Raw genomic sequence first — 20000 nt, 5'->3', positions numbered from 1 at the left:
ACTGGTAAACCTACACGCACACATCATCATGAACACACTTATGCCTCCCCCTCCCCCCCCCCCCCCCACATCACATAGCTCCGGTAGATATCGTTAAACACGGAGCACAGATTATTGCCCAGCATAATTATAAACCCTTACCTGTTTCACACCGTTCTCCACTATATCCCGTGAGGCAATCACAGCTGTAGTGATCTGGACTATCATTTTGACATACACCACCATGCATACAAGGATCTGACAAACATTCGTCAGTGTCTGAAAGCAGAGAGATAGAATTACACACAAACTTAGCAGAGGAGAAGTGAACCAATCCACGTCGCATTAGCACTACTACCTCCGACAAGCGAAACTTGGTGCGTTTTTTGTTATTTTTGTGGTGGTACCACAAGGCTGCAAAGTATGACCTAATTGTACATGTAGATCGATGAAACCGAGTGCAGGAAGCCAAGCAATGATCTGGTGAATGGCACATGGCTCAGAGGTTCATGTACACGGTTTGCCGGGGTAGGCCAGTCTCAACGATGTGCGCTTCCATTCAGCGAAAGAGAATCGCCGTGCTTCCGCGAGTCAAAGCAAAACCAAGGAGTTCTCTTTCTCTCTCTCTCTCTCTCTCTCTCTCTTTCTCTCTCCACGTGGTCAGTCAGCCAGCACAGAGTCCAGACGTCAATGTCAACAACCTGGCGTCTTTCAATAGCCTCCCGAACGATGCGTCTGTCTCCTGGCTAAGGAAAATCGCATGGAATTACTGGAAGCGATTTTGTACTGTTGCCAAGAAAACCCGACCATATAGTTGGAGTCCAGGTGCGTGTGAAGGTTTTGCACAGTTCTTCCCACGGCATCCTGGAGAGCGGCGTAGGAAATGACTACCTTCGACATCGTGGCTCGAGCCCAGCACATAGGAGCGACATTGAGATTTCCAGATCAATCACATCAGAGGTATTTGCTGCAACCGAATCCGCTCTAGTCATACTTTCGTCTGGCTGCAGGGTCAATTCCTGTCCACAATAACTGCGATCTCTGAATCCGAGGAGATTAATTCAGATGACATGATGTCTCTAATGTCCTTGTTGTCTCTAATGTCCTAATGTCCAAATTTGTAGGTTAGTGAGTCAATCATTATTTTCGATTGCAAAATGTGAGTTATTTCAAGTAATTTTAAGTAAAAAAGAGCTTCAAGTTTCGCTTGTCGGAGGTAGAACATGCAACACACAGCACATACATCACCGGTATATTAAGACTAATTATTTGGTCCTGATTTTGAGTGTGCAAATCCTTATGGAAGCTACATAAAAAATTCACAACCCATGAAACTAACCTTCATCACACAGAGTTCCCGTAAATCCCGCAGTACAGTCACATTGGAATGAATTCATGAGGTCCACACATGTTCCGGCATGGCATGGAAATGAGGCACACTCGTTGATTTCTAAAGAACAGGGAGGAGAGAGAAGAATCATTCACATCTGGAGAAAGTAAAATGTCCTTGGTCCTGCCTTGAAGTGAAGCAAGATAAACAGACATGCACCCAAGTAGTGGTGTTGATATTTAGAGAACTCACCCAACCCATGCAATCGCCTTCACAACCAACCACACACACAGTGACACCACGGAGAGAATGAGGGAGAGAAAGAGTGAGAGAGAGGGAGAGAGGAAATTAGAGAGACAGGAACAGAGATATAAGATGGATAGCGATTGACGGAGAAGGCGGGAGGGAGGGAAAAAGAAGGAGGACGAAAGTGATTCACGCAACCCTGATAAACGTGACCAACACAAAGTATTACCTGTGTCGCAGTGTTCACCGGTATATCCCGCAAGACAATCACACACATATCCACTGACTTCATCATGACAACTTCCTCCATTGTTACAAGGATTAGATGAGCACTCGTCGATATCTGGATTGATATGAATAGTGGGCGGGAGAGGAACAAGACGCAGGGAAAGATAACAACAAAATAGTCTTGGTCTTAATGCATCCTACTATGTGTGGCTGCCGAAAAATGTCTTTGCGAACTCACTACGGTTCCGTGTTGTTTGTGAGTTGCCAACAAAATGTAACTCAAAAGCCTTTACTAAAACACACGCACACAAGCACACACACACACACACACATGCGTGTACACACATGGACACAAAATGAAGCCAAGAAGATCCTGAAAACACAAAGCACATACCTGTTTCACACCGTTCTCCAGTATATCCCGTGAGGCAATCACAGTTGTAGTGATCTGGACTATCATTTCGACATACACCACCATGCATACAAGGATCTGATAAACATTCATCAATGTCTGAAAGCAGAGAGATAGAGAGGTAGAAGCAAAATGACGATAGGAAAACTGAGCCCATCCACATAGCATTTGCATTATATGCAATACACAGCACAAACCTCAAGGATACATTGAATTATAACTAATCAGTCGATCTTCACGGTAAATGCCCAGATATTTATGCAGGCTACTTAAAGCCGTTCTCCACCCCGGCAACTAACCTTCATCACAGAGAGTTCCCGTAAATCCCGCAGCACAGTTACACCGGAATGCATCGACGAGGTCCACACATGTTCCAGCATGACATGGTGATGAGGTACACTCATTGATCTCTACATAATATAGGGGGAGGGGGGGGGGGGGAGAAAAGGGAAGCATTACACATCTGGAGAAAATAAATGTCCTTTGCTCTGCCTTGAAGTGAAGGAGAAGTCGTCTGCAGGCATAAACCTAAGTAGTGGTGGTGATATCTGGAAAACTCTCCAAACCCATTGTCTTGCCTTCACACCCAAGGGACAGCGTGATGGAGAGCGAGGAAGAGAGGGAAAATGAGAGAGAGAGAGACAGAGAGACAGAGACAAAGATACAACATAGATAGCTGTAGGTGTAAAGGGAGGAAAAGATGGAAAAGGAATAGGGAAGGGAGTGATTCATGCAACTCTTGTATACAAGGCAAACACAAAGCCTTACCTGTGTCACAGTGTTCGCCGGTATACCCAGCAAGACAATCACACACATATCCACTGACTGGATCATGACAACTTCCTCCATTGTTACAAGGATTGGATGAGCATTCGTTGATATCTGGATTGATATGAATAGTGGGTGGGAGAGCAACAAGACGCAGGTCAAGACATGAACATAATTATTTTATGGTCTTGCTCTTAGAGCATCCTACTATGTGTGATGGCCGAGCAATGGAACTGAGCACGAGAGTAACGTTCAAGATAGAGATGAGCCAGAAAATATGGAAGAAACGCAGAGCAGGAGGAAGGAAGGGAAGCAGGTAGGGTGGGAAAGAGAGTGGTTATAATGGTGGCAATGGTGGAAAAGGGTAGACAGGGAGTGGCACAGTGCGGAAAGGAGGTAGAAATAGAGGTAAAAACTTGACAGAAACAAATTGAAGATTGTCGAGTTACGCTCACAATTCAACTAGCAACAATGAATCATGCTCTTTGCAAGCTCACCTTGGTCACACAATCTTCCAGTAAAACCTCGCTGACAAACACAGGTGAAATTGTTGACATGATCAAAACATGTTGCATCAATGTGACAACGTGCCACCTGGCAATCATCAATGTCTGAGTGAGAAAAAACAAAAGCACACAAGAACATTGTACAAAGGCAAAAACCAAAATTTTGAAACGGTTCTCCCCCTCAAGGACTCAGACGCCCTGGTTGTTCGTGAAGTGGGCATGGAAACTAGAGCGGAGTCTTTGTCAGGTGCATTTTCTGCTTCAATGTCGGCGGAAACATTTAGTCCCATATTTTATTCAGCGCAGCGTGCCCCAGCCGATAGGTTCCCGTCCTTCCAGAGCTACCCGTCGCGATGCCTAACACCACCTTACTGCGAGTGGCGCGGGGCTCTAGACACCTCACTGGTGGTGTGAGACTGGAACTGGGCTGTTATCACTGCTGTAGCACAGTATCTACTTTCCTCGCCGTTTGTGCTTGTGTTGTCATGTATATGTAGTAATGCACACCCGCCATGACGTGCTTTGCACTTCTCTACGCGCGCTGTCACTATGTACCGCGCTTTGCTTGCTTGCCTCCTTCTTTTATACTGCTGTTCTTTCCATGTCCACTTCATTCCTGATGATGGTCATAAAAACCGAAACGTTGTAACGATACCAATGGATTTGTGTGAAATGCAGTGCTCTCTTGAGTGTAGGCAGGTTGCCTGCAAACAATTCAAGCAAAAAAGAAGACAAATAAATTAAAACTAAATAAATTTCACGGTTCGCGTGAGACTCGGCTGAAAGCCGAGTTTTCCGCATCCGCCGTGGGAACGACAGCACCCTCTAGGATCAAGGCGCAGATCCAGCGCCTAAACGGTGGGAGGTGAGTGGATCAGACCCACCACCAAGTGGTCAAAGACCGAAATCCCATTAGCTGCATCCATGTTACCCTTGTGCCAGGCCACGAGTTCCCAATTAACTGTGGGTCGCAGCACGGCTGGAAAAATTCCTTCCGCTTCCAAGCAGGACTTGAACCTGGTACCCTCTGTTTCTCTTAGACCATCCCACTATGCCTGCCTGCAAACGCAGACAAACGCCGCTCCAAATAAGTTAAACCTGAGATTTTCATTCTCATAGAAATTTGGAGGTAGCACATGAAGAGAATCAGACAAAAGACTTCCTTATATACACGCCAAAACAAAGACCGGTTTTATATCATGAAACATAATTATACGCACAGACCATAATTGAACTTTTCTTGCTGTCAACACTGCCATGCTATCATTTGACAAAAAAATCATTGGCAGTGATTAAAGCTCCGTGTTGTTCATGAGACGCATACAAAATGTAACTCAAAAGCCCTTAATAAAACACACAAACACACACGCACGCACGTGCATACACACACACACACACACACACACACACACACACACATACACACAAATGCCCCCAAATGCACGCGAAGCAAAAATCCTGAAAACACGAAGCATATAAATTTGATCAGCATCCACCCCCTACCTGTTTCACATCGTTCTCCAGTATATCCCATGAGGCAATGACAGTTGTAGTGATCTGGACTATCGTTTTGACATACACCACCATGCATACAAGGATCTGACAAACATTCATCAATGTCTGAAAATAGATAGACAACAGTACATACAAATCAGCATAGGAAAAGGTTAGCCCATCCACATAGCATTAGCATTATCTGCAACACACAGCACAAACCTCAATGATACATTGTATTTTAACTAATCAAACGATCCTTGCTGCGAATGCGCAGATCCTTATGCAGGCTACTTAAAACCGTTCACAACCCAGGTAAATAACCTTCGTCACACAGAGTTCCGGTGAATCCCGCAGTACAGTCACACCGGAATGCATTGACGAGATCCACACATGTTCCAGCATTACATGGAGATGAGGTACATTCATCGATGTCTACACAACAAAGGGGTAAGAAAAGGGAAGCATTACACATCTGGAGGAAAGTAAAAATCCTTGGCTGTGCCTTTGATTGAAGGAGAAGACGCCTGCAGACATTAATCCAAGTAGTGGTGGTGAGAGAGAGAGAGAGTGAGGGTGGGAGAACGAGGGGAAAAGACTGAGGGAGAGAGAGTGATGGAGAGAGAGAGAGGGAGAGAGAATAGGAGAGACGAAGACAGAGATCCGAGATAGGTATTTCCTCTCTGCTGCTCTGATGAGTCCATAAAGAACGACATAGATAGGGAGATAGAGAGGGCGAGATGGAGGGAGAACGAAAGAGGAAAGGAGTGATTCACACAACCCTACTCAGCAAGGCAAACACAAACCATTACCTGTGTCACAGTGGTCATCGGTATACCCCGCAAGACAATCACACACATATCCACTGAGTTGGTCGTGACAACTTCCTCCATTGTTACAAGGATTGGACGAGCACTCGTCAATATCTGCATTGATATGAATAGTGGGCAGTAAGAAGAACAAGACATGGGGAGAGACATGAAAACATTGTCTTGGTCTTAGACAATCCTATTATACCTCCCTACAAATGGCATCAGGGTAATGTTAAAGATAAAGATGAGGCAGAAAAGAAGGAAGAAGCACAGAGCAGAAGGAAGGAAGGAAGGCCGGGACGGTGGTAACCAGAGGGGGTACAATGGAGGTAATGGTGGAGAAGGGCAGGCAGAGAACATCACAGCGACAGGGAGGTATACATAGCTCAGATTGGAAAGTGCAGTTCGAGCCAGCCAAATCCCAGGCCCTTACAATTTCCCACCATTGTGACTGGCCAATACCCCCGTTGTCTTCAATGGAACTCCTGTGGAGGAGCAGCCGTCCATCAAAGTACTCAGTGTCTTGTTTGACCATCAGCTAAAATTCAGCCAGCATATCCGAACCGCTGTAGTCCGATCAATGCAAAGACTTGGAGCCTTGCGCAAAGCATTTGACTTGCTGGCTATTCCTGCCCGACTTCGAGCCTACCAAGTCTTTGTCCGGTTATGGAGTACTGCCCAATCATCTGGATGGGGGCAGCTCCTTCCCACTGGAATCGGCTGGACTGGGTGCAGGAGCGAGCCATCAAGGAAATACATCCGCAATGCTGACTTCCTAGGCACATAATTTGCCGCACCATCGCTGCCCTCTGCCTCCTGTATAAATCCCTTTGAGATAATTCTCCCTCTCTTCTCTCGAGAATGACTCCACCCCGACGCAACAGCCCAGGACCACACCCCTAACCCGCCAGGCTGTACGACTATCCACCGCGCATCCCCATCAGTTACAGAATGTTCTTCCTACCAATTCCTGGAACAATGCGAGTCGAGCCTTTCCCCACTCCGTCATCCCCATTTGGAACCAGCTTCCATACTCTATCATTCCCCACCCATTTCACCCAAAGAACACCCGAAAGTGCAAGACAGCAGCTTATCACTATCTCCTCACAACAAACTGGCACTGGGCCACTCATAGCATACGCGAGTAAGAGGGTACAGTGTCCTACCCTGCATGGATCTAACCTCTCCTCACAGACAGTCTCCTCTTGAATTTAAAAATCTAACAGTGTTCACGTCAATACTTAACTTATTCTTTTGCTCACTGAGCAATACAATCTTTTCATTTTCATTCTTCTGTTTTCTTTTTCAACTTAATCCTTCCTACCTAATCTCCCTTTGGTGCGTCCATGGAGCTATGAAGCCGAGACCTCTGGTAGGCTGAGCTTAATGGGCCCCACCACCACACTCCATTATTCACTCCAGCGTCTGGAGATATGTGGATTTTGTAGAAAAAATAGAGGTAAACCGGCCAGAAGTACATTTACAGCTTGTTGAGTTCCACGTAGCGCTCACCAGGCAATGGTGAATCACTCTCTTTGCAAGCTCACCTTGGTCACACAATTGTCCAGTAAACCCTGGCTGACAAACACAGGTGAAATTGTTAACACGATCCAAACATGTTGCATCAGTGTGACAAGGTGAACCCTGACAATCATCAATGTCTGAGAGAGACAGCAAAAGCACACAGTAGCAATATACAAAGGCACAACAAAGACAAAAGCCACTGGAAATAAGTCAAACGTAAGAGTTTAATTCTTGTTGGAGTGATAGAAAGGTAACATGTGAAGGGAATCAGACAAAAGGATTCTGTATAACCGACTCCCATAAAATTTGTACGTACATGCCAAAAAAAGAAAGATTACAATTATATTATAAAACAACATACACACAGAACACGAGTGGATTTGTGTTCCTGTCAGCACTGCCATTATGACAAAAATCCATTGGCGGTGATCAAGGCTTAACCCTTTCACTGCCAGCTGACTGCTCAAGTGACAAGGCACTCAGTGCCAGGCTGTCAGCTGAGCTGTGCACTCCCCAGTGCCAGGCGCTTTTTACCTCCAGTTCAAAAAATCGAAAGGCCAACTTTTCCTGGATTTTTTGGTACTTTCTGTACGGAATATCGCTTTCTAAAGTATACATCGTAGGTAGCCAACTGATAAAGGAAGCCATTGCCCTCGAAAAAAATCGCAAAATCCGAAGTACAAACGCGCTGAGCGTTCTAGCGCCAGCCGCTGTGCAACAAGTCATGTCATGTCATGCGAAAGTGCGCCGCGTGCCGCATAAGCATGCACTACATACACTGCATGTACACCATGTGTACGGCCCGGCCAGTTGCGAAGTAAAGTTAGTTGTTGTTTTGGAGAGAGAAGGAAATCCTGTTTTTCGTTCGGTGGGATTGAAAGATCTGCCAGTGGACCGGAGAGCTACAACACTTGAAGCAGAAGAAAGTGCTTGCTGAAACTTCCCTGTCTTCGTGGCAACAGGACTTCAGTTTGCGAGAGACTTTCGTCCTGTCGCTGCGGACGCAATTCTTGTTGCTTGCAGAAAACTTGGGGAACGGTCGCGACTCGTTTTGTGAGGCGGATCGTGTCGCTGAACAGCCGCGGATTGTTCTGCCGACATGGTGGTCCTTTGTTCTCCTAATTATCAGCAGTCCAAGCACATCTCTTCAACGTCGGAGAATGAAGCGCTTCCCTGTTCCGTTGACAAGCGCTTCGCTCGCGGGTGTAATGCACTTCCGCATCAGCTTGCAGTAGATCGCCAGGTATTGAGGTAGGTGTCCTTGCGGAAAGAATAATATTATTATACTTGTAGCTGACATACCTGTAGTGTCCCTTGACCGTGCTGGTCGCCATTGCAACGTTTTAGGTCTCAGGAAAATTGAGTTCTGGACGCGGCGAGCGCCGCCAGCGCTGTTTCCGTCAATTTTGTACATAGCTGCATCCAAAATGCGTTCGTGAGGAATCCGTCGTTTGGTTCCCTACCCGTGACTCCAACCGCCTGTCGCAATGGATAGCCGCCTGGAGTCTTGGGTAATAGCTAGGCATCAAGTCTGAACCAAATTCCATGCTCTATGCAAAGAAAGTTGACGGGAAAGAGAAAAATACTCGCACCGACTCAGCTCGGTGGAAGTGCGTGGGAACCGATTTTTTCAGCGCCGCTCGGCTAAAAATTGGATACACATTTTCAACGACGCTGGTTCGATATTTTTCAAATGGCAACCCTTACTCCTGGCAGCGTATTTCAATGGATATGGACCCCTTCCAGAGCCCAGTAACCCTCTATTGCAGCTAAACATCTCCAATACCCCAAAATAGTGGCCCAAACTGGGCGAAGTCGGCCTGTCGACTGCAGTCGACAGCGGCACTGGGAACTGCATTCTTGCTGGTCGACTGCAGTCGACAGCGGCACTCAGAGTGCATGAATGGGCTGTCGACTGGAGTCGACAGCGGCAGTGAAAGGGTTAATCAACCCCACATACACACACTCTAACACGTACGCACACACACTGCAGGGCTGCCACTTGCTCCGATTTTTCGGAAATCGTCCAATTTTTGATTGCCTGTCGGACAAACTGACCGATTTTGTCCCCAAAGAGGGACAACCGATTATTTTATTTTGAGCGCTTTTTAGTCCAGTTGGCCATTCGGCGCTTCCAGGTCGCGTTTGGCCAGTCATTGTACATGTACATGTACGTGTAACTGTAAAATGCACGTGTGCTTGCATGTGTGTGGACAGTTAAAAATGTGTTCTGGGGCCCCAACAGCAGGCCATTTTGCTAAAAAAATTAGCCGCGGGACACACCCGGACCCCGTCAGATTTTCTCCCTCCAAGTGTGGCAGCCCTGACACAAGCACACACGGACACACACATACATGTAAGCACACAAAACGAAACCAAAAAAATGCTTCTGCACATCAGCAAACACAGACGATTGACCAGCATAAAATCCTTACCTGTTTCACACCGTACTCCAGTATATCCCGTGAGGCAATCACAGTTGTAGTGATCTGGAATATCATTTTGACATACACCACCATGCATACAAGGATCTGACACACATTCATCAATGTCTGAAAGCAGAGAGACCGACAAAACCAAAGCATTAGCACTATCCACAGCACTCAATCAATCAGCAACGCATTACATTGCCCTATTTAATTCATTATCTTAGCCCCAAACTTGAGGTGTCAATGCTATAATAATCGGGGCTTGAGCTGCCCTACTTCTCTAGGGCCCATCGTCCTCTACAAGCTGAAACGCTTTCAAAAGCAAAACTCAAGAGATCTAAGTCCAAACATTTTTTTTAATGTTTATTTGAATTCGGATAGCTCAACAGTACAGAAGTACAACTACAAAAAGAGTACCGAATAGAAGGCCCCGAGAACGGGAAACCAAAAAAACAAACAAAAAAAAAAAAAAAAGCAACATCAAGTTACTGATTATGCACATTGCTTGAAAGCAAATCACAACAATGATTAAGAGTTAAGCTGTCTTTTAGCCAAATAGCCAATTTGACGCGGAAATCTGCGATAGTAGTGCAGGACTTCAGGTCGTCTGGTAAATAATTCCAAACAAGAGCCGATTTACTTGAAAAGGACAGAAAGCCAGACATAGATCTATAGCGATTGATACTCATGTTATGAGTTGTAGAGCCGCGAGTAGTTCGGGTAGACGTACAGATGGGAAAGAGGGACTGCAAGCAAACAGCCGGCTTAATACAGTAACAGTGGAAAATGAATACAAGGAACAAAAATACTGATCGATATTGGAAAGAGGAAACATTGAGGTGGTGAAGAAGTGGCGTGATATTAGCTTGGGGTGATGCGCCACAAGCAACTCGTACAGCGCGCCGGTGGAGTGAGGCTAGCTTGTTTCTATTTTTAGCGGATATAAACGAAAGGTATACAGGGAGAGCATATTCTAGATCAGGCTGAATAACACCGACAACGAAAGTACAGCGGGCAAACAGGTTCATCTGGCGGAAAGATCGACGCAGTACACCGATCTTCTGTGAGGCTTTCCGGGCGACATTGTTAATGTGTTGGTCAAAGGACAGCTTATTGTCAACAACGACTCCTAAGCATCTGGTGCTTTCCACTTCCCCTAGCCTAACATTTGACAAGGTGATTTGCAGTTGTTGCCTTTGTTGTTGTTGCTGACTCCCTGTGGCACGTTTGGGATGGATTTGCATGACAACGGTTTTGTCGGTATTTATCTGCATACCAATGGAGCCAAGGTGGTTGTTAAGTATCTCCAGTGCCGATGACAACTTGGCTTCGGAACGCGCCTTCGACGGATCACTAGAGTAGACTGTCTTGTCATCTGCGAACATCAGTAATTTTGAACCCGCTGTCTCCGCAAGCCGGGGAAGGTCCCTCAGGTAGACATTAAAGAGGGTAGGGCCTAAAATACTTCCCTGAGGAACTCCTCGAGACACTGCAAGACTTGAAGACTGGCTGGCTTGCGTGACGACACGCTGAGATCTCCCGGCGAGGTACGACGCAAACCAACGCAGGGCGCTTGCATGAACACCCATGCCATGGAGCGCAACGAGTAACTGTTGATGCTGGACGCGATCAAACGCCTTGCTGAGGTCGACAAAGGCTACACTGGTAGTCTCTCTGCGGTCCTGGGCCAGTTTCCAATCATTTACAGCAAGTGTGAGCAGTTGTGTCGTGGAACGAGCTGGTCGGAACCCAAATTGGTGATCGTGGAGGTGATTTTCGATGGTCAAACTGTCACATACCTGATTTAGAACCAGGCGTTCCAGAGTCTTAGCCAGAATCGACGTGAGTGACACAGGACGATAGTTCGAAGGAGAAGTAGGATCGCCCATACGGGATTTCAATATCGGCGTGACATTAGCCAACTTGAATTGTGTCGGGAACACAGCAGTGCACAAAGAGGTATTAAATATTAGGGTGAGGGAGAAGGCGATAACCGGTGCAACGGCCTTCAGGATGCTCGGGAGGAGACCATGTGGCCCAGGCGCTTTCGTACCGTCGAGTTTCTGAAGGTGCCGAAGTACCTCATCCTCAGAAATAGGGCGAAACTCGTGCAAGTCACACGGTCTTGAGGTACCACTTGGAACAACATAAGCCGGGTTCGGATCTGACACAATACTATGGAAATACCTGTTCAAGGTATCTGCCTGGACGAGAGGCTCAGTTCTTGGGTTTGTGCGCCGGGTGACTGAGTTGATGGTGCTCCTAAGACGCCTAGGATCTCGCCGGTAATCGTCACAGATGGAGCGGAAGTGGGCATTTCGGAGTTGGCGATAAAGGTTATTGCATTTGCTGCGCAAAACTTTGAACTCCTTCTGTAGAACCGTACTACTGCAGTCAGACGAGCGGTACTTTCTGTAGACGGTTTTACGTCGCTAATGAGAGCTAGTAATTCCGGTGTCATGAATGGGCACTTCTTCCTTTTTCCAGGGGATTGTCTCCGTGATATTATGTAGGGTGCAACCACATCCAAGGCGTCTTCAAATTTTCCTTGCCACTCTTCTAGCATTACATCGACCGACGGGGACAAGAAGGATCCGAGATCAGAAATTGACAATAAATGAGAGAGATCAGAGGCAGAGGCCTTACTGTAATCACGGCGGTGGGATCGATATATTTGTCCTTGTGTTGGAATTGACTTCGGAAAAATAATACTGGTGTGAACAAACTCATGATCGGTGAGCTCACAGGAGTGAACGCTTCCGTGCTCAACACAATCCATGTTCGTTAGTACACAGTCGAGAAGTGTTTTAGATGTAGGTGTGATCCTTGTAGGGTGCGTAATCATATTCTTCAGATCAAGGGGAAGTAGCAGGTATGTGTTCAAATTGTCAAAATGATGCGTTTGAGGGGACAAGAAATCAACATTTAAGTCGCCCATCAGAATGAGATCTTCGCCCTGAATGTCATACATGACTTGCTGTAAAGATTGCCAAAAAGCCGCCGGTGCGGACGGTGGCCTGTAGAGACAGCCAATGAGGAATGATTCACCTGCTTCTCGTTTTTTGGAACGCAACCAAACCATTTCCAGGTCGATGTGCTGAATCAACATCCGCTTAAACCCAAGTTGCAACCTGCTGTAAATCACTACACCGCCGCGCTTTTGGCAAGGTGTTCCATTTGTACAGGAGCAGTTGTAATTGCACTTTCTGTCGAGACGGTGCATTGAGAACCCCCGGATGTCGACTTCTGAGTCCGAGATGCTGTTGTCGAGCCATGTTTCTGATACTGCTAAAATGTCTAAGTTATGGACCCGGACAAGCTTGGACAACACGAAAAGCTTATTTCGCAAACTACAAATATTAACCCTTTATGTACTGATTTCCAGCACAGAATGAAGCAGAATTTGAATTTTCAGCACAATTTTCACATTCAACAGGCTATAACTTTGGCCTCCTTCACTGCATTTCCACAATCTTGGGCTCTTTGGAAAGCTCCTGGCGATAGCAACGCCAGGATACCAGGCTCCATCAACTAGCTTCCACTAATCAGACGCAGGAACACAGCAAAGTCGTCTCCAAGCCCAATATGCGAGAAAATTTCCCCATCAACGCCCTTCCACTCTCCTCTATCGCAGAACGCTCAAATCTTTTCGAGGCGATTCAAACTTCAGCCAACTACGTCACTATCATGTGCTGAGTTGGTCAAAGAGCACACGAAAAGGGATTTTCCCCTAAAATGGCGAAGAGATCAATAAAATTTTTGAATTTGCCGAGACAAGAATACGGCGCGCGATATCTCTGGATTCGTACATCGTAGCTCTTCGGCGATTGTTGCATTAGAAAGCTTGGAGTTTCCGCTACCAAATAGACCCTTCAGTTGTTGAATTCGGACAAGAAATGATGGAGTTCCGAAGGTTTTACGGATCGATCATGAATCGATCATATGTGATCGATTCATGTACACACCGTACATAAAGGGTTAATATGACCAATAGATATAGAAGAATATGTAATGCAATGAGGGGAAGGGTGTGATGAACTTGCGTGGGGCACAAAGGGTTGGGCAAGAGGATTTAGATTTGATCTGACTTCAGTCATTGTTTCTCGTCTGTTGAGTAGCGACGCTGGCCTACACTGCCTGAAGTGCGATCATCATGGGATTTGAATCTCCAGATATTTTTCAGTAACAAAAATAAGAATACGAAGTAGTGGTTGCGACTTCGGCGATGATTTGTAAGAAATGGTCAAGTGTCAAGTAAAGTCGGCGGAATAGCGCGAGCTCCGGTGTGGGGAGCAAACCATTTCTTAAAAATAAGAATTTTGCAGTAAAGGATACGGAGAAATTTCATACCTGCATGAATATATTTGTGGAAAAAAACTATTTCACAGGAGAGATTATGGCCAAAACTATCTACGTGGGTTCCCTTCGGGAACGGACACGATAATTTACAATTTTAATTTTATTTTCGCATGCACATCAAACTTAACAGCATTTCTCCATTGACAAGTACTCAGTCAATGAGAAATGAATCATATCAAGAATCCATAACCCCAAGAGTGTGCAACTGAGGTGTGCCTGCTGTAGGCCCACTGTGCGGCGGAATTTCAACATAACGTCGTGCCACTGAGGCACAGCTGTACAAAACTCAGCATTCCGCGGTGCTTGGAACCAGGGAGTAGTACAAGCGCAACGAACGCCATTTTTGACGAAATGTTGGAATTCCGCCGCGCAGATCCCCACGTACAGAGTTGCACACTCTTGGGGTTATGGACTCTTGATCATATCTGTATTAAAACAAAAATAACACAATGAACCTAACTTTCACAATCGAGAAATACTGACCTGCATCACACAGAGTTCCCGTATATCCCGCAGCACAGTTACAATGGAATGAATTGACGAGATCCACACATGTTCCAGCATGGCATGGTGATGAGACGCACTCATTGATTTCTGCAGAACAGGGGGATAAGGAAAGAAAAATATCATTCACACCTCAAGAAAGAAAAAAGTGATCTGGCTAGACTTGCAACATACTGTTATTCCAAGAACTGTTTAGAAACGCTTTTGTGGATTCACAGGGTGGGGTGTAGGTTGGGTACTTTAACGATTATATTGTCCTAATACATTGTCTTGCATATGCCTGGCATGCTTTTCAGGAAGACATACAAATCCACAGTTGGTGTGTGACTCAGTCAGACTCAGTTTTCCGCATTGATAGAAGTGGTACCACCCTCAAGAACTAAGGAGCAGATGCAGCTCCTAAAGCGGTGGGAGGCAAGATAGGAGATCCACCACCAAAGTGGTCAAAGACCGCTAATTTCATTCCATGCATCCATGTTTCCAACATATCAGGCCAAAAGTTCTCAGTTTATTGTAGTTCGGAGCAAGATTATAAAGGTCCTTCATCTTCCAAGCAGGACTTGAAATTGGTGCCCTTTGTTTCTCAGTTATGGTACGGGACTATCCTTCTAGGCCTGCTTGCGTCGAGGGTTATAAGTCGGCAGTGGATCACCCACCCAAGTCAGCATGACCAACACAGAGTATTACCTGTGTCGCAGTGTTCGCCAGTATACCCCGCAAGACAATCACACACATATCCACTGACTTGATCATGACAACTTCCTCCATTGTTACAAGGATTGGATGAGCATTCATTGGTATCTGCAGATAGACACAAGGCAGAGAGCAAAAATAGGGAAGATAGTAGACAGAAGAGTAAAGGAGAGTTAGTTTGAGGCAGTTACAGGGATTGGAATCAAGCACGTAACCGGAACAAATGGAAAGGTATGATGTATGTAAGCGTGGAGGAGAGCAGGGAGAGAGAGAGAGAGAGAGAGAGAGAGAGAGAGAGAGAGAGAGAGTATTCTAGACAGAAAACGAGGTGGAAGAAAAAGAGGAGGCATATGAACCGGTTCAAACGTATGGGGGGGGGGGCAGTATAGGAGAGACCGGATTAGGGCATACAGTGATTGGAACATGAAATCTGCAACCTGTGTGCTGCAATGTTACCAGATTATTGGCGCGTGTGTGTACATTACTCCTAATGACAGCTCCACAGTCGTAGATCACTGTTCTATTGGGAATATCATAGTTACGATATAGTGAAAGGGCAAAAAAGCTAAACCTAGGCATGCAAAGATGACAATCAGCCAGGAATGGCAAACCTTTCTCATCCCTCAAATTTACCTTGGTCACACAATTGTCCGGTAAACCCTGGCTGACAAACACAGGTGAAATTGTTGACACGATCCAAGCAAGTTGCATCAGTGTGACAAGGTGACCCTTGGCAATCATCAATGTCTGAGAGAGACAGAAAAAGCACACAGTAGCAATATGCAGACACATACTTTTGCTTGCTCACTGCCAAAGCTGGTCACGTGGGTCTCCCCTGGAGAGGAGAAAGAGCCTCAAAAGGAATCTTGGAAAGATGATTTTTAAAATTGGCTATTGACCAGCCCAACGGTCGACACCCCCTAAAATCCTCAAACTCTGTGTGGAGTTGGAAATGATCACACTTACGGGCTCACCACACCTCAGTAAGTGGGTGAGGACAAGGCGCAGAAAACGGATTGAGGGCATCAGGGTACCCAATCCGGGATCCAACTGCAGTTACATCCAGTGAAGGTAATAGAGAGGTTAAGATGCACGTAATTTCTGACGTGACGCGAAAGTTCATCTCGCGTTATTTGGCTCGCACGTCGAAAAATCAACGCGAGTGACCTGCTGCTCGCGTCGAAATTTGGAGTTTTACGCCAAATTTGACGTGAAATTGCGCGTCACGTCGGAAATAACGTGCATCTTAACCTCTCTAATACTTCCTACTAGTGTACACACTGAGAAAGTTGATCAGCATCTATGCACTACCTGTTTCACACCGTACTCCAGTATATCCTGTGAGGCAATCACAGTTGTAGTGATCTGGGCTATCGTTTTGACATACACCACCATGCATACAAGGATCTGACAAACATTCATCAATTTCTGAAAGCAGAGAGATAGAAGCATGTACAGTTACGCTGAAAGCATCCGTGTAACGTATCGGAATAACTCTGAAGTAACGTTATCCACTATCATACTATTTGAGCCGCACCATGGCAAAAGGGTGCTTATGGCAAAAAATTCACAAACTGAGTTATGACTAAAGTGCAATGGCTGAATTCTCACTGCTTCTGTTGCAAAAACCGCATTCAAAAAGCTTGATAAACTGCAAGGAAAACTAATCGAATTCAAAAAGAAAATGTGCGCTCTCATTATTGCATACTCAACTTTCAACGAATTTTTCTCAGTTTGATGTTGCGTGCCATAAGCACCCTTTTGTTGTGTCGCGGCTCATTTTATTTTTTTCATCATAGCCTAGGAGCTGTGGCATCATTCATGATCCACAGCAAGAAGTCAGCAATGCCTGTACCTATGGTGAAGTAAAATAACAGAACATACTACCAGCCACTCAACCTACGACCGTATTGTATTACAAGTGAGAATATGCTAAGTCACTAGTGCCCGACACCCAGGTAACTAACCTTCGTCACACTGAGTTCCCGTAAATCCCGCAGCACATTCACACCGGAATGCATCAACGAGGTCCACACATGTTCCAGCATGACATGGAGATGAGGCACATTCGTTGACTTCTGCACCAGAAAAGGGTAAGGATAGACAGAGGCAGTTAAGCTCTTAAAGAGAGTAGTTGTACAGTGCCAAGCCTTGCAGGTACGGTACGTTTCAGGAACATGTAGAGATGAGACTTTTTTTATTTATTTTTAATTTGTATATTTTTTACATCCCACCGCTTTGGGAGCTGCCTCTGGCGCCTTCACCTTCATCTTTGGGGTTGTGGCATTTCAATACATGTAAAAAACTCAGACTAGCTGTGCCTCGCGCGATCGGTAATTCTTTTTGAAATAATCAAGTGCATCTGCAGTGGAGGGGGGGGGGGGGCTTGGAGAAGAATGGTTTTGAAAGATACAAGAAAGTTCTTCACCAAAAATATTTTTGCTTATTACCAGGCGTACGCGACTTACAACAATCAAGCACTTTCTTTGACAGATATGCGTCTACGAGGAATTATTCCGCACACAGGAGCAAGACCAGAGCAAAGCATTACCTGTGTCGCAGTGTTCGTCGGTATATCCCGCAAGACAATCACAGACATATCCACTGACTTGATCATGACAACTTCCTCCATTGTTACAAGGATTGGACGAGCACTCGTTGATATCTGGATTGATACCGGGAAGGTGGAGAAGCAAGAGAACATTTTTGGGAAAGGAACATAGGAAGAAACAAGGTAAAAGTTGAGGTGGATTGAAATGAGGCTGAGCTGGATATCTTCCGGGATGCGGATGGCAAAGTGGGATATGGGGGGGGATACCGGAAAATGGAAAGAAAAACTGTGTACGAGACTGTCGTGTTCAAAGTCATGACCGGGGCCGGCATCCTTACTGCTTTTAGCGCATCTTTCTACATGTACTTCACATACACATTGTAAAAATAGACCAGCAGTGCTTGCGGCTGCAAGTACAGCACCCCGTGGCCACGGATATCAATGTCGGCAAAAGTACTGTACAGTCAGACCTCGCTTATCCGGTCCTCTTTTATCCGGATCCCTCGCCGTCCGGAAGAAAATCGTTGATTACTGATTTACAGCATATGGCATACATACATACAGTGTGTGTGTTCGATTATCCGGTTCCCTCGCCTATCCGGATACTTTGGTGGAAAACGGATGTGTGCGGTTATGCGAGGTCTGACTGTAGTAGTACAACGGCCTGAATTCTATATCACTGTTCTATTAGGCATATCCTGGTACAGTAAAACCTGGTGTATGCGACCTCTGTCTTTAGCGACCACCTGCTCTTAACGACCATTTTTTCATGCACCGACGGCTCTGCACAGACAATGTTGGACCTGGTTCTAAAGGCCACCTGGCTTTATTGACCGCTTTTGCTTGCACCCTGGGGTGGTCGCTTACACCAGGTTTACTGTACATATATGTCAAGAAACAGTGGAAGGGGAAAAACAAGTGAAGCTACCGTATTTCCCCGTAAGTCAGTACGTACTAACTTTCGAACTTAGCAGCCACATGAGTACTAACTTTCTGGGGTGGTACTATCTTTCGGGGAGTACTTTTTATCGGGGGTAAATGACACGCAGTGGGAAGCCTGCGCAACTCTAGTGTCCGTGCATATGACGTATGTACTGTACGGTGTCTGTACATGTAGGACGGGTACGAACTTACTATCTTTCGGGGGAACTGTCTTTCGGGGTGATAACCTCGGAAGTGGAAAGCGTATTTTTTATAGGGGGATACTAAGTCATTGGGGAGAACTAACTTACGGGGAAATCCGGTAGTCCCATGAAGATGACAATCTGCCAGGAATGGCATACCTTTCCCATCCCTCAAATTTACCTTGGTCACACAATTGTCCAGTAAAACCTGGCTGACAAACACAGGTGAAATTGTTGACACGATCCAAACAAGTTGCATCAGTGTGGCAAGGCGCCACCTGGCAATCATCAATGTCTGAGTGAGAAAACAATGCACGCATGCACACACATATGCACATACACACCCACACACACACACACACACACACACACACACACACACGTGCACACACACACGTCCACATCGTTGTTTTATGTTATGAGAAATATGAATGCCAGTGTTACCAAGTAGTGTAACAGATTACAAACATATAAAATAGCCTGCAAAATATTGACGCGAAGAACAAAACAACTCCAACCCACGCGCACATGCAAACATGCTCACACATGCTGACACACACACACACACATGTACATGCACACGCGCGCGCACACACACACACATACACACACACACATACACACACACACACACACACACACATACATGTACATGCACACGCGCGCACACAAATAGCACATCGTCAAAAAACCTCCACCCCACGCACACATGCAGACATACACTGTACTTGTAGTTGTTGCTCACTGCCAAAACTGGTCACGCGAGTCTCCCCGGGAAAGGGGAGAGAGACTCAAAAGTAATCTTGGAAAGATGATTCAATTGGCTATTGAACCACCCAACGACCGACACCGCCTGAAATACCCAAACTAGGGTGGACTTGTACTGATGCCACTTATGGGCTCACCACACCTCAGTAAGTGGGTGAGGACAAGGTGCAGAAAAAAGATTGACGGCATCAGGGTATCCGTCCCGGGATCCAACTGCAATTACCCCTGCCCCCAGTGAAGGTAATACTTGCTAGTACTAGTGTGGGTGGCTAA

General features: G+C 45.9%; 1 protein-coding gene across 1 annotated transcript in view; it reads right to left on the bottom strand.

Moving 5' to 3' along the window:
- Positions 1-20000, bottom strand: part of LOC135825622 (fibrillin-2-like) — a 110167-nt gene that overhangs the window by 71800 nt on the left and 18367 nt on the right. Inside the window, exons 8-26 of the mRNA XM_065338228.1 lie at positions 19141-19254; positions 17836-17949; positions 17252-17362; positions 16596-16712; positions 15918-16031; positions 15279-15392; positions 14571-14681; positions 9735-9851; positions 7323-7436; positions 5776-5889; positions 5288-5398; positions 4973-5089; positions 3461-3574; positions 2964-3077; positions 2495-2605; positions 2178-2294; positions 1785-1898; positions 1319-1429; positions 142-258 (exon numbers count right to left, since the gene is read on the bottom strand). Of these exons, the coding sequence (XP_065194300.1) occupies positions 142-258; positions 1319-1429; positions 1785-1898; positions 2178-2294; positions 2495-2605; positions 2964-3077; positions 3461-3574; positions 4973-5089; positions 5288-5398; positions 5776-5889; positions 7323-7436; positions 9735-9851; positions 14571-14681; positions 15279-15392; positions 15918-16031; positions 16596-16712; positions 17252-17362; positions 17836-17949; positions 19141-19254 (2166 nt within the window). The remainder of the gene's footprint in view (positions 1-141; positions 259-1318; positions 1430-1784; positions 1899-2177; positions 2295-2494; positions 2606-2963; positions 3078-3460; positions 3575-4972; positions 5090-5287; positions 5399-5775; positions 5890-7322; positions 7437-9734; positions 9852-14570; positions 14682-15278; positions 15393-15917; positions 16032-16595; positions 16713-17251; positions 17363-17835; positions 17950-19140; positions 19255-20000) is intronic.

This window comes from Sycon ciliatum, chromosome 10 (assembly GCF_964019385.1).
Source record: "Sycon ciliatum chromosome 10, ocSycCili1.1, whole genome shotgun sequence".
Taxonomy (NCBI): Eukaryota; Metazoa; Porifera; class Calcarea; order Leucosolenida; family Sycettidae; genus Sycon; species Sycon ciliatum.
The sequence above is the reverse complement of the archived record's forward strand: the minus strand, read 5'-3'. Positions and strand labels throughout refer to the sequence as shown.